Genomic DNA, 15,333 nt, shown 5'->3' on the forward strand with positions numbered 1-15,333 from the left:
ATGTTTTAAGAGGTTCTCCTTCCGTTGTTTATGTACTGAAGCACATTAAATATGCAAGAGCGCAGGATTCTACTTTTTCTTAAGTGTTTCCTGAGGGATATTATGACGTGATGGTACAGTATGAATTACAAATAGCTTTTAATGATGTCAAATAACAGGCTAAATCGGAATATGGAGTACAATCATAGTCTAAAAGTGATGCATTAGGTCTTTTTTTTTTTACACGTAAATGTGCCATGCACATATACACATGGATGTTGTTAAAGACCGCCATCTAGAGGTGAAATCAGGTTTAAATTATATTTATTATAAATTCTTTACATCCAGAAATTAGTTTTTCTTTTCTTTTTGCAAAGAAGTAAGCAATAATAGCTGGGGCACCAAGAACTCCAATAAACTAGCACATTGTTGATTCATAACTTTTAATACTGAAATCTGAAAAGCAGGCTTTGAGAGTATCACATTTGCTGAAAATATCATTAAGTTTTAGATGTTATTTCATTTCACAGAAGTCCTTGCAGACACCGTTCCATTTCACACAGTTCCTGTAGTTCTTCACAGTGAGGGCCACAGTGGAGAGAGAGGAGCTTATGGGCCCTGGGAATCACAGAGAGAGCCGCACCACAGTCTCCGCTGTCAAAGGAAAAAGTGACGCTGAGGTGAGGAGTATAAGAAGTCTCATCAGAGAGTTTGACACATTGAGATCTTACCCGTTGAAATGTAGCTGTGCTAGTTTAAAAAGCTGTCGTCCCAGCTCAATGCTGTCCTCTCCGAACTGGACCTGAATGGCAACAATGCTACGCTTAAGACTAGATGAAGCCAGACTCCATTCACCTGTTAGAAAATTAATAATAATAATCATACTATACATTTTCCTTTTATGAACTCAGATGTTACTTATTTAATTATTCAAAAGGCCATATAGCACTGCTGTACAACATTTACATATCTTACAGTGTCATAAAGGTACAATTTGCATTAGACTCTTATTCTCACCGGTGGTGGCGTACACACGAGCTGTTACATCTGCTAGCTCTCCTTGGAGAGGGTGAATCTCTGTTAGCATGCTGTTTGCCTGAGAAGAAGCTGATTTTAGGATTTTTAGGGCCTCGTCTGCAAAACATGAAAACATTATGTATACTTATGGATATTTTGTAAATACACAAAATAGATTGTGATTCAAATTGAGGCTGTACCTAATCTGTGTTGCTCCATGAGATGAAATGCCTTATCCAATAGACTCTGTAAAGCCTTTAGTGTGTTCTGCACATCAGTACTAGTGATCTGATGACCACAGGACGGCCAAGAGCACTTGTACCCATCCATATGGGACTGAAATGTACACCATACATTAAGATACCACACAATGAACCACCTAAATGATCAGGTGTGCTTTTCTGCAAAAGTTTACCTGAAGAGGCTTTCCGCATTTTACACACTTCAGCCCTGGGGCTGCGTTTTCTGTCGCTTTCTGGCTTCCTTCTAATAGGTCTCTTTGACAGGCTCGACAGTTACAGTGGAAATAGTACTGCTCCAGCAGGAGGCGCCGACGTTCCTTCACCTCCATTCTGCTACAGTGAGGACCTGAGAAAAATGACATTTATGACAGCTGTTTCCGGATGAATCCCCCCAAATTCCCCAAAAATTTTAATCCCAAGATGACATAATACCATAACAGTGCAGAATCTCCTGTCCTGGAGTAAGATCTTTTGAAGCACGTATAGTGGCTTTCACACAACTGTGAGAGTTCTTGGGATGGTCATCGTTATCTTCAGAACAAACGAACTGATTGTGTGGGTCAGTCTGAAAGCCTGTGGTGAAAGAGATGTTTGTGTTTGGACTGCAGGAGTGGTTAAGCAGGCTGAGAACAGGAAAAATTGCTGTGGCAATGCGGATTTCACTACTCGACTGAACAGCCATGCTACTTTCTTCTGTAAGAGTTGAGAAAAAAAAGATCAACAATAATGAATATTCAGTAATCAAATGTATTAAATTGCAGTTTGTGTTTAAGCATGAGTTCTGTCGAACCTTTGACCATCACAGCAGTGACTGCTTGAGCGTTACACCTAAGCTGCATCATGTGTCTCAGAGCTGCGGCTCCCAACACACTCATCTCAGGCTCCCAGGTTCCACTAACTCCTTTGTTCTCGCAAGATGCCCACATGTCCGGTGGGGGTCCACCTTGCAGTCTCCTATAAAGCATTGCCATGGTAATCGCTAATAAGAAGCGTGAGCTGGGGGAGTGTTGTGCCACATGTGGTAAAAGGCTATAGATGCTCATGTACGTGTTGCCGTGATAACAGTCTGAAATTCCTCCACAGGGATCTCCAAGACTCAACTTGACTGGCAAATCACTTTTATAAGAGCTACATGTCACATGGTCTTCTTCTGAAGTGCTTTTTTTCACCCTTTTGACCTCGTTTTGTCCAGCTTTCAGGGCCACTCTTAGTGCAAGATGTCCCAAAACCCCAATGGCCAACAGATCTGCTCCAATATGGCACTCCCATCGGTGCCAGCTCTGCCAAGCGTCTTTTTGACAGCTCTCTCCACAGTACCGAACGTAACTGCAGTTTGGACATGGCACAAAGCTCAGTGATTGGCTCAGGCAGTGGTGACAGTGTCGGTTTTCAGTATTAAATGTCTTTCCTGGTATAAGTACACAACAGAAAGCCTCGTCCTCCAGAATGACCTCACCAGCGGTCTTATTTTCGGTGGCTAATATGTGACGACCTTTCTCAGGGCTAAAGTATACAGTCACACCAGGTGAAATACAACTCCTAGTGTTTCTGATTTTCTGGCATGGTGGTGTTTGATTATTTGTGGTTGTCTGGTTGGATTTTTCAGGTTTCTTAAGCTGGCTCAGGCATGCGGTCTGTCTAGCTCTCAGCTTGTCCTGCAGATGGCTTGGGTAACCAGCCTCCAAAGCACGCCGGATGTCTTCAAGACATTCCTGGAAAAAAAAGGAGATAATCACTTAAACTTGTATAGATGCGTCCGCTGTGCATTTAATAAGGTGCCATGTTCTTATTTGAATGGCTAAAAAAAAAATAATGTTTTGTGATGCATAAGACAGACTCTTACTCTGTAGAGTCCATGGTAAAAGAGGGCAGCAGAACGGTTAGCATAGCACAGTGATATCTCTTCTGTATTCTTGTCAGCATAGCAAACACCCTAAAAAATCAAACAGAGAGAGTGGGAATATATTATGGTCACAGTACCACCTGCCATTTGAAATCCAAACCATTATCAGTGTAATGCAAACATTAAGCTCAAACCAGCAAATTCACAATGTCACTGTTCCTCCACAACAGATTCTTGGCTCGTCCTTCTATGCGTGTTCTCAGAAGCAGGCGCGTGAGGCCTTCTTTCACTCGAGAGATAGGTGGCAGTAATGCACTTATAAGTCTGCGATTCGCCATAAAGCAAGACAAGGCATAATGCACCTCCTGCTGAGAACATACATAGAAGGATGCGCCCAGGAGAGTTTTGACAGTTCAGATATTGCGTGAATCAGAGGTAAGAAAAAAACTATATAAATACTGTTCAGTTTCTTGCACAGAGTGATCGTTTTGTGTCTAATTTGGTTTTTTCTTTTTCTTTTAACCATTGTATGTTTTTTCCCATCCACTTACATTATAAGAGTGATAAACTGCAACAGTTTGACTTAAAAATATTGATTTGTGTTCTATAGAAGAAACAAAGTCACCTACTGTACATCTTGGATGCCCTGGGGGTAAAGCAGATGAACATAAAATTTTCATTTTGGGGTGAACTATCACTTTAAGAGCCACAAAAGACTGCTATCAAACAGGTTTCCTCCGCTCCAATTAAATTTTTCATTGGTCAGACAAGAACATAAGCCCTTGCCAAACCCACTTCATTGGTTGAGCCTCCTACAGCTATGTTTGGTTACTTGAATAAATAAAGCAATGGCAGGTAATAGTGCAACAAAGTCGAAACTTTTCGTGGAAATTAACGCGGTTGATGCATCTTAAGCAGCAGTAAGGGAACATTTTTAACCACACCAAAATAAGACGACAAAACGACTTTGTACACATATTACATTTACTTAAGTACTGTTATATGAAGCAGGTGTTTAGATCGCGTCTTTTCATTACCTTGGAATAATACAATGCTGCGGATGTATAATCCTTCACTTTGAAGCTTAGGTTTCCCTGCTGTCTAAATTCAGGTGCCCTCTCGGGAGATTTTTGTACGGAGTACTTCTCTGAGAGTCTAGAAAAGGCATTGAGATCTTCTGGGCTAAAATATGGACAAATGACAAAAGGTAGGTAGAATATTTATATTTATTAAGAAACGGATATATAGCTAATATTTAAACATTTGTAGATTTTTGCCACTCCATCTGAATAACGTATAATAACTCGTGCAGCAATAATATAAAAAAAGTAGTTTAGTATTAATCACTTTATCTAACTTATCTAATTCCACAGTGCTGACCGTATTAATGACAGCCCGTAGTTGAATATGGCATCTATATCTGTCAGACGGCAAAAGCGCTCAGTTCCTTCGGTTTTCAGTTCCGTCCATTTCTGCTCGACATACAGAACCCACTCTGGACAAAAATCCTGTCAGTGAGCTATAACCCTACAAACAAAAGGCACGAAACTGTTCAAACGCTTTTGATTTCGCTGCAGTAAAGTGACTTCCTGTTTAAACTTTTATCAACTTTCAAAATACAGGCCCTGTAACTGTTACTCGTACTGAACGCATATTTATGTTTTTATACAGGTATATATTCAAATATATTTTCATCAATATTAATTATTATTTATTCGTTTAAATACTTTAATACAGCACTTTTTTGAGACCCCTTCCAAGAAAATATCTAAAATAAGATTCTTTTATTTCGTTATTTATATATATATATATATATATATATATATATATATATATATATATATATATATATATATATATATATATATATATATAAATATAAATAACGAAATAAAAGAATCTTATTTTAGATATATATATATATATATATATATATATATATATATATATATATATATATATATATATATATATAATATAATTTTTATTTTTTTATTTTTTTATTTTTATTTACGCACATATTTTAATTTCTTGTTTTGCAATAGCATTCACGTAGCGACGATAACTTGCTTTATTCATCAACACATGCGTGTATTTAAAGTGGAAATGCTGTGAGAATCACTAGGATGGACGGTGCGTTAATTTTACCAATAGGTGGCAATATTGTTCCACGTTACTGTCTTCTTTAGAGAAAAAAAAAAATATTGCGTCTCAGTTGTCGCCATGCATTTTGTTCCATTAATATCTCTTCTGCTGGTCAAGCTCTCTAGAGACTTCATTAGCTATTGTATTTCCAGTGGGGAAAAGGGTCTGTTTAAAGAATCAATTGTGTCTACAGAGACAATGCTTTCAGATTAGGTATAATGCAGATTCTCCACTGAATATTAGATTTTGTCCATGACATTATTATAAATAGTGTTTATTCAGTGTCCCAGTAATTTGAATTGAAAGTCTGAATCTCCTTCATAAGGATTTATAGGATTTGCAAGGCTAATTTGTCTGTTTTTTGGTTTGATGTGAGAAATTGTACTCCGAAGAAAGAGGAAAAAGAAAGAGAGAGAGAAAACACTACCGCTTCCTTAATCTGTGGTCACTTTTTATTTATTTATCTAATTATTACTATATATAGAGATAGATTATGCCACTTTCTTTTTTTCATCTCAACAAAATGCCATACTGCTCTGACTGAACTTGATATCTTTGGCACCATTATCAGCAGATAAGATAATATTCATCTTCATTTTAAATGAGGATTATTTAACTGTCATAACTTGCTTTGATGAAGTGTCACTGTGTCTGCATATGAATATTAATGTTGTATTGTATCTAGAAAGCAGCTGCTTCAGTCAGGTCCTGATAGATTGTGCTTATCACAAATAGGGTTGTTGCTCTATAAGAGCTTTAAGTTCTGCTGTTGTGTTTCATACTTCTGTTTCAGTAGATGCTATTAATGCACCTTGTGATCTAGGGCACTTTGCACATCTTGTATTTTCATGACTGTCTTTGTTGTTGCCTGTGGATGAAATGTTTTCCAAGAACGTAGTGCTTTTCTGATATTACCATCTTTCTTAAGAGTTTTCTCTATTTGAAAGTGCTTTACTAATGAGTCTTCATTTGCATACAGTCACTTCAGTTTTTCTAAATATAAGTCAGTTCATAAATGAACTTCACTGTTAAGTTTAATATACGTACTCAGAAGACACTGGTTGTGCAGAATGCATTTCATTAACTAAAACAAACCTGTAGGAGCCGCAGAAGGGCTTCTATTGTAGAAAATGGCGAGAGATTAGATTATATAAACCCTAACAATAAATGAAAATTTAAGTTTCTCCAGTCAGTTTTCAGTGCCTGCTGGAATAACACAAGCAAACAGATGTGAACAGCACCCTGCAGAGCATAACAATGTTGTGCTATCACGTAATTGAATGGCTTTTAGTTGGTGTATGCAGTCTATGCACAGAATTAGGGCTTGAACGATCTCATTTTAATCAGAGCTGAGAACCATAATGCGTTAAACAGCTGAACAAACATTTTTAGTTGTGTGGGGATGCATGTCAATACACAGTCATTTTCTCATACAAAGCCACACGCACCACCAGGCGAGACACCGTGGCTCGGGTTCCCTGTGTTTTTATTGTGTGTGTCTTGTGAGATTTGGTTCAGCCATGGGATAATGAAGTCCTGATCCATGTTCTGTCCAAACAGACTGTTTGATTTCATTTTCTGGGTTGTGAAAGCCAGTTAGCTCAGTTAAGCTTCACGGCCCACTGAGGTCAGAGGAACATTTACATTTGTCTTTTGTTTCAGTAGGTACACACAGTAAGCCTGTGATCTCATTGTATTTGGTATTACTGAACTTTAAATCATTTGAGACCTTTATAAACATAGATGTCTTTCACGGGGCAAACAGGTAATTATGAGATGAATTTTAAATGAGGAATAGCAGTCAGATTGTGAGATGTAAATGATTTTAAATTGTGGGATAAATGCAGATTTGAGAAATATGAAGTAAAATTGCAAGATAGAAGCTACATTTGAAATTGTTAAATATTATTGCAATTTAAGTTTTTCTGTTTGAATAAATATGAAAATATTATTTATTTCTTACATGAAAAGCTGAATTTACAGCAGCCATTACTCCAGTCTTCAGTGCCACGTGATCTTTTAGAAATCATTCTAATATACTGATTAGGTGCTCAAGAAACTTTCTTCCTATCGATTTTGAAAATAGCAACCTAATATCTTTATGGAATTTTTTTTTCTCAGTATTCTATGATCAATAAAATGGTGAACAGTATTTATTTTGAATAGAAATCCTTTATAAAATTGTAAATGTCTTTACTGACAATTTTGATTAATTTAATGCATTGTTGCTGAATAAAAATTTGTAAAAAAAAAAAAAAAAAAAAAAAAAAAAAAAAACACTTCATAATCTTTCCCAAACCCTTGAACTGTGAACAGAAGTCTTCAAGAAATAAGTTTGCAAGCAAATTACAGTAACTTTGCATTGTGTTAATCTGAGTCCGACGTCTTTTCAAGCTGTAAATTAGTTTGATTCAAAATCATTCTGCTTATTTTACACATTAGGATAAACTATTTTGGCAAACCAGTAGTGTAGCCAGAAAAGAGACTCTGGGTGTGCATATGAAAATCTGGGTGTGCCACATTTATTGTCAGATTACTGTGCAAAATTATGGGATAGTATTTTTGTCACACTGCTTCCGTCCAACCATACTCCTAGTGTTCATTTGCAGGTCGTGTCAAAATGTAGTTAATTGTTAAATGTAATAATTTTCTTCCAAATACGATAATTTTGAACTTTAGCTATTTCATTTTGTTTATTTTTCATTACAATTTATTCACTTTTAATAAATTATAATATATAATTATAGGATTAAAATGAATTGTAGTTGCTCAATATAGATCTTTTTTTCATGTTTTTGTAATGTCTGGGAAGCCAGAATGCGCATGCATCAACAGAAACATTTATTAGCTGAACCCTGTTTTTTTTTTTTACGTGCCATTTATAGCAAGCCATATTACAGATGATATTACAGATGCTTTGTCAGATTTAAGTTGTAGCGAGTGCCGAACCGTGTGGTGAACCGAACGGTTTGGTTTTTTTATTTTTATTTCAGCGAACCGTGCCATCAATATTACCTACCTCAATAATCAATCAATTACAGGCCTGAAACAATCATACCCGAGCAGACGGATATTAGTACATCTCATCACACCGGCACCCGCGTCTAAATCAGTTGTATGGTCTGGTTTTCAGTCTAAAACAGTTGCGTCAAGTATAAATGTCTCGTCTGTTTCGGGAGGTGCGCGCGCAGTCTGCGGAGGCTCGCACCTCCCAACTCCAAGGAGGCTCGCACCTTTTTTTTCTCAGATTTTGAAAAATCTTCGCGATCGACTTAAAATGCTTCCAAGATCGTCTTGTCGACCGCGATCGACGGGTTGGTGACTCCAGATATAGCGACCAACTTTTTTTGAGCAAACATTGATTATGCGTGACACAGTCTCAATTTGTGGGAGGCATGTATTGGGCTTCAAACGCTGTGCGCGCACGCGCTACGCGGGACGGGTGGTCACCCTACCTGGCACACCCGTCTAGAGTGTGTCCACCTTTGTGTGTGGGTCCATGTACATGCTGAATCGACAGGTAAAAAAAAAAAGCCTCAAGTTCAAATATTCATTTATCACCAACTGTTTGACAAACACTTCCTGCTTCGATGTCCAGATCTGAATTTAAAAAAATCTCAAACATGCCACGAAGTCCCGATCTGAATCAACCGAGTTGCGAACAGGCTCCGTTGTGCCGATCTGAATCAACCGAGTTGCGAACAGGCTCCGAAGTGCCGATCTGAATCAACCGAGTCGCGAACAGGCTCCGAAGTGCCGATCTGAATCAACGGAGTCGGGAACATGCTCCGAAGTCCCGATCTGAATCAACCGAGTCGCGAACAGGCTCCGAAGTGCCGATCTGAATCAACCGAGTCGCGAACAGGCTCCGAAGTGCCGATCTGAATCAACGGAGTCGGGAACATGCTCCGAAGTCCCGATCTGAATCAACCGAGTCGCGAACAGGCTCCGAAGTGCCGATCTGAATCAACCGAGTCGCGAACAAAAAAATATATATATATTCTAAGTAAACAACAATAGCCCAAGTTTAGTAAACATTTTTTATTGAGACTATAAAAAATAATTCTGCAAATATTTTTAGGTGTGCCAGCTGCCACTGTGGGTGGCACAGGCACACCCTGGTACACCCGTGGCTACCTCACTGTGGCAAACCTTTAGTGTTTGTAAAGTGTATCCATTGTTCTGCTGTTCTTGTGAATCTGAATAAGCTTCCTTTGGGTGTATTTATAGGACTGTGATTATGCATTCACAATTTACTACAATAAAACCATGAGTTTTATTCCAAGGACACAGTTGTATATTTTGAATACATTGTAAAACACTTTGTTCAAACGTGTCTGGCAACTGATCGAATGTGATGTAAGTGTAAGCATTGAGCAGCTGCTTATAACATTTATTTATATTCATGGACAGCATTCATATCCACTCTTGGAACACCATTATTTATACAATATCTAGACAAGAATCTAAGAAGACAACTGCTGATTTATTGTGAGAAGCCTTCCATGCCCTTACGTTTGATCGCCTTAACCGAGAGAGACCGCTGGTGTGTGTGTGTGTGTGTGTGTGTGTGTCATATCCACTGACAGACTTTGGCATTTTCCTAGGGTTGTCTATGATCGTGCATGTGTCACTCTTGTTGTGTGTGTATATATCTCTCTGTGTGTGTGTCATGAAGATCAATAGAGAACATCTGTTTTCTTTTTGTGTTTCACTATTAATTTTGGTTGCATTGGTTGGTGATCAATAAAGCAAACCATTTGGGAGAACTGAAGAGAAAAAGTCCAAATCTATCAAAAGCTTACAGCAAGCTGAAAGTTTGCAGTATTTTTATGGTAAAACAAATTATATTGCAGTTTCTAAAGTATTTTCCTTTGTTACTAACATTTAAATATTTATAATAATAATATAATAAAACATGATCTGATCAATAATATGTAACACAAAATAATATAAAAATAAATTCACCAGTTTTCCCATACTTTTTCATCATAATTTCCCCAAGTCTTTCCATAATTTTTCACAACAAATCTCTTTAGTGTCTAATGAATTCAGCTTCATTAATTTGAATGTGCTCCACTGGATCAGGGATGTAAAAAAAGGATCTTCTGGTTGACTGAAGGCAAAAAGAGCATCTGCTTGAAGTTCATTTGAGCTGCAAAACAAGTTAGTAATGCTCGCATTATAATTTGGTGGTTTGTATAAGAAGATCTTATGTAACAGAACCCTCAGAACCCTAGACTTTCACTACATTATCCTTTATTGATAATGTTTTGACAGGATACTTGTCCAGTCACAAACAGTATGTAGATGAATTGTCTTGAAAAATTCCTAGCGTTTCAAGAAATAGGATGATAAAATGTATTTTTGCGTGAAAGGGCTTCTTTTTTTTACATTAGAGAGCAGAGTTACAGGGAGCGGATAATAAATATATGATGATATTAGTCATAAATTGCAATCATAAAGCAACAAAACTGTTTTTAACAACGTGAGCACCAATAATAATTGAGCAACAGGTGAGCATATTAGAATAATTTGTAAAGGATCATGTGACAATGAATACTGGAATAACTGCTGAAAAAACGGCTTGCCATCACAGGAATACATTTCTTCCTAAAATGTAAAAAAAGAAATCTCGTCTAGGAATACAGATCTGAAAGATTTGTGATGAAGAAACCTGTTTATGTAAGGCCAATGTTTTCCATCTAGAGATTTTTATGTAACCAGATCTTTATAGAACTTGTTTTATCCATATTTTTCATTAGTTTAAATAAATCAAAATGAGTCTTTAGTAATTTAAATCATGCTAGCATTTCATTCCTTGTAGTAAGGATACATCTCTGGTTTTTGTGTGTTTACAGCATGTGGCCTGCTAACTGTGTGTTTGCTGGATTAGGTGTCAAGACTGTGTGTGTGTGTGTGTGTGTGAAGGCTGGGATCAGGTCGGTATTACTGATGAAGTGTCGTCTCTGATGTAATTACCTCAGCACTCTGGGCTCATTAGCTCTGTCCGCCTCACACTCGCTGTTTGTGTTTCTCATTTACTGTAATGAGATGGATATGAAGTGTCTCCCTCTACACAAACCCTTTTTCTCTCTTTTCTGCCCTTTTTGCTCCTTCTCTTTCTCTCTCTATCCTTTGTCTTGTGGCTTCTCTGTTGGTTTATTGTCGCGTCTGTGGTGTCTTGATAAGACAGGTAGCATTGTGCTGGAACGAGGCTTACTGGCGCTCCGTCCACGTGAATGTCAGACTCCATCAAATACTCACCTCGCTTGTAAATTCTCACTAACACTCAGTTGGCTGTTTGTTAATTAAACCTATCATTTCATTGCTGCATGTCCTCTGCATCTTGTGTGTGTGTGTGTGTGTGTGTGTGTGTTAGTCACGGTGCTCATTTAAATACTCTGAGAACTAAAAGCTTTGATAAGATTCAGATGCCTAGTATCACTAGGCACAGACACTGTAAACAAGGTTTTTTTTCACAATGTAAAAAGAGAAACATTACTTTTTAATTTATGGCGGTGTCTCGCCTTTTTAATTTATTTTTATGCTTTGGTGTTTATCTGTAATAACTTTTTATTTTTTTTATTTTATTTTTTTTACACACAGGAGAAATCAAAAACACAAAAGACACCATATAATGTTTTATAAAGGAATGTTCTGGGTTAAATACAACTTAAGCTTCATCAGCAGTGCCTGTAACATGCTTTTTTCACAAAAAAATAAAATAATTTTTGACTCATCCTTTTGTTGTTGTAGTAAAAGCAAACCAAAATACATTTATGGTAATTCACTAACAATGGAAGCTTTTTTGTTAATAGATTATTATTACTACTAAATTTAAATCTAGTATTATTTAATATTTAGTTTGATATGTAAAGTTCTTTAAATAAGGTGTTTTCATACTTTCAGACCACAAATCCTGCTTAAGAGTGATCCGTGTATAAAGGCAACTGTGTGCCTTGGAATAAAATAAATAACTAAATAAAAAGGTTATTGTTACGTAATTGTGACTATTTAACTTACAATTCAGACTTTGTTTCTTAAAGATCTAAATACAGAATTGTGAGATATAAACTGACTTTTTCTTGCAATTCTGAGTTTACATCTAACAAATTTTACTTTATTTCCTCAGAATTCTCACAATTCTGTTTTTAATGTTCGCCCATGAAAAAAAAAAAAAACTTTTTATTTCACATTTGAGACTGTTTTTGTTCTTCTTGCAATTACAAAGTTATGTTTCACAATTCAGACTTTTTTTCGCCTGAGAATTGCAAGAAAAAAAGTCAGAATAGTGAGATATAAACTAAAAAATATGGAAACTCACTTCCATAAACTGTAGATTATATTTTAATATATAAAAAAATTGTTTGAGAAAAATATGTATGATATTAAAAGACAACAAAATAAAACAACTAGTTCTACAATTAAACAATTGGATTTGATGTTGTCATTGTACTACAGCAATTTATATAAATATTCTATGGAACAAATGTAACTGAGTTATGCTTATGTTAATTTATAAGTCCGTGAATGTGAATGTTTGAAAGGTCAAGATTTCTAAAAAATGACAAATTGTTCATTTTCAGGTAGATCTTCTTGTCTACTGATGTCATTCTTGTAGGTGGAGTACTTGGTTATGGCATTAAAAGGTCAGATATAACTTTGCACAGAAGGTTACTATTAATGTTTAAGTGGCTATTATATAAAAATACTGAAAAAAATTTTTTTTTATTGGTAATATGTCATACATTGCTATTGATAAACTTGTATTTACATAGTTTTTGTAAATTTTGTTCCTGAAATGTACAGCATGCCCAATGGCTAAGTAAGATAATTCAACAATAATACCACAGAAGAGAGAGCAACAGAATAAAAAGGACAGAGACATTCAAGTAAAGCAGTCTATTATGTAAACTTCAGTAAAAAAGTAAAAGTGCCGGTGTGTGTACGTGTATGGAATTAGGTCACCTAGGCAAGCGAAGCCGAGTGGAAACAGCGAGTGAATATAAATGGAGACAGAGGCATGGCCAATGCCGTGGGTGTGATGAGCCCTATAAATCATCATTAGACGGGGAGCCCAGAGACATGGGGAGACGACCCACTAAACTCATGCAAAATGTGTCTGTCACATATGAGCTACTATGACACCGGTCATTTGTCATGCATCAAAAGATACATGTGCCGGTACACGGCTCGTGCCACCTGCTGTTTTAGCAGCTAGCTTGTGGAGATAAAGGAAGACAACTCACCGGAGAGCGATTTCACAACCCACACAGCTTGATCTCCATTTTAGGATGTCATACATAAAATACTCCATGCCAAACAAAGTTACTCTCTTTATTGGATAAACACACAGCAGGGAGAAGGTATCATGGGAAAAAGAAACAGGAAGTGTTTTAAATGGATTTGAATGCACAATATCCACATGATCCCCACAGCTCAGCATGTCACAACACATGCTGGACACTTAACCATTAGGCTGTGGGCTCACAAATGAGCCTTTAAAAAAATCACCTTTTTCTCATTGAAAAATTATCTTGCTAAAAACTCATTTGCATGTGTGTATATTGAAATAAGACAGGTTGCTTCTGGTTTAACTTAATGGACATCATTTGTTTGATCTCCCTTGCATAAAGCTTTTGTTTTGAGAAGGCTTGTAATATTAAGGGCAACTTTTGTTGCTTTTTGGATAGGTTTTGAAGTATGACAACCCTTTTTGCATTCATGGATAAGAGTGCATGAAGTTAAACAAGAGAAGTAAAAAAAAATTAAGAGGATTTTGCCATTTATTTAAGGTCCTCGGGTGATATAAAAAAAACTGGCAAACTGTGTTCCAAAGATAAACAGAGGCTTCACGGGTTTGGAACGACATGAGGGTGAGTTATTAATTACATAATTTTGGTTTTTCGATGAACTAACCCTTTAATGACAGCCTAATGTTAATTGAAGTGTAATAATAACTGTAATTGATAGATGTGAGAGGCATCAAGATAATATTTTATTTTATTTTTTTTTGTGAGGAAAAAACTTATCACCTGCGAGCAATGGAGTTGAAAAAAAGTGTGATGTGATTTTATGCATTAGAAGTCTTCAGGTTATCCTAACATGTCCTTCCCCTGCCTGAATAATAATTTAAAAAAAAAAAGTTAAAAAAGGCAAAATAAAAAAGGCTCTCTGCAATGTAAATGTACAGTGAACCATGATGCCACATACTTAAAACATTTTAATGCATGGGAAGAAGCGTTGTCCAGTTATATAAATGTAATTAATTTAATTGTTTGTCAGGGGTGTGTTGCAGCATTGGGGGATTCTTTGGCCAGGACCACCCACTGCTGCTCTCTACATCATATAATGATCCTTATGGGGACATACAGCTAATGAGGCACTTGCTAATGAGAATATATGAAGCTAAGAATGATCTTTTTCATTATTTTACAGTCTCAACATTGAGAAAGAAGAGTTTATTCCTGCCAAAATAAAAAATAAAGAAATCTGTGTTGGTAGTTAAAGCTGAGGTAATTTGTGTTTTGAAAACATATGGATAAAAACAGTAGGGTTGCATTAACTTGATATTGACGTAAATAGAGCAGTCGGCATTTAATTTTGTGTGTGTGGTTATTATTGTGAGTAAATGCATAATTTTGTATGCTGTTTTTAGTCTAATTAATTCCTTTCTGTATTTGCTCACTTTGAGAATTCTAAGAGTCCCACTCTTTAGCACATTTACCCAATCATTTTTGCTTGAATTTAATGGATAAAATGTTCATATTTGTTAATTTTGTAGTATTACAATATAATAATTAGGTAAACACAGAGTTATTAATTAAAAAGTATTTGAAAAAAAGAATTGTACTGCTTTAATTTGTGCAGATTTTGCTATTGTCTTGTTTTTAACAAAACATGTTTTGTTTTGATAATTGTATTTTAATTTGTTATTATTTTATATTAACATGAGGTTAACATGAGGTTTCTCATGTGTCCTCTTCAACATAATGTTTAACCTTGTAAGTCTCATGTTACTCTAAATGAATAAAAGTCAGTTCTTAAAGTGATAATTCACATTTCGTCTTGTAAAGTGAAAAGCTGCATGTTTGTAAAAAAGAA

General features: G+C 36.1%; 1 protein-coding gene across 1 annotated transcript; it reads right to left on the reverse strand.

The window, feature by feature from the left end:
• Positions 1 to 339: 339 nt before the first annotated feature.
• Positions 340 to 6,771, reverse strand: LOC113072756 (SET and MYND domain-containing protein 4-like). Its single transcript, XM_026245719.1, has 11 exons — positions 6,661 to 6,771; positions 4,462 to 4,589; positions 4,119 to 4,263; positions 3,082 to 3,171; positions 2,029 to 2,950; positions 1,671 to 1,931; positions 1,412 to 1,584; positions 1,197 to 1,332; positions 997 to 1,113; positions 711 to 834; positions 340 to 654 (listed from the first exon to the last, which is right to left on the reverse strand). The coding sequence occupies exons 1-11, from the start codon at positions 6,769 to 6,771 to the stop codon at positions 504 to 506; spliced, it is 2,358 nt and encodes a 785-aa protein (XP_026101504.1). The 3' UTR covers positions 340 to 503.
• Positions 6,772 to 15,333: the final 8,562 nt, after the last annotated feature.

Source organism: Carassius auratus, unplaced genomic scaffold (assembly GCF_003368295.1).
Source record: "Carassius auratus strain Wakin unplaced genomic scaffold, ASM336829v1 scaf_tig00010098, whole genome shotgun sequence".
Classification (NCBI taxonomy): Eukaryota; Metazoa; Chordata; class Actinopteri; order Cypriniformes; family Cyprinidae; genus Carassius; species Carassius auratus.

What these genes read in the sequence shown, in the direction of transcription:
- LOC113072756 (XM_026245719.1), bottom strand. Translation starts at nt 6,771, where the DNA reads ATGGATCAGGACTTCATTATCCCATGGCTGAACCAAATCTCACAAGAC. An exon ending in CACTGCTGTGATGGTCAAAG is followed by an intron (nt 1,932 to 2,028) that starts GTTCGACAGAAC and finishes CAACTCTTACAG; the next exon opens with AAGAAAGTAGCATGGCTGTT. An exon ending in GGAGATTCTGCACTGTTATG is followed by an intron (nt 1,585 to 1,670) that starts GTATTATGTCAT and finishes CATTTTTCTCAG; the next exon opens with GTCCTCACTGTAGCAGAATG.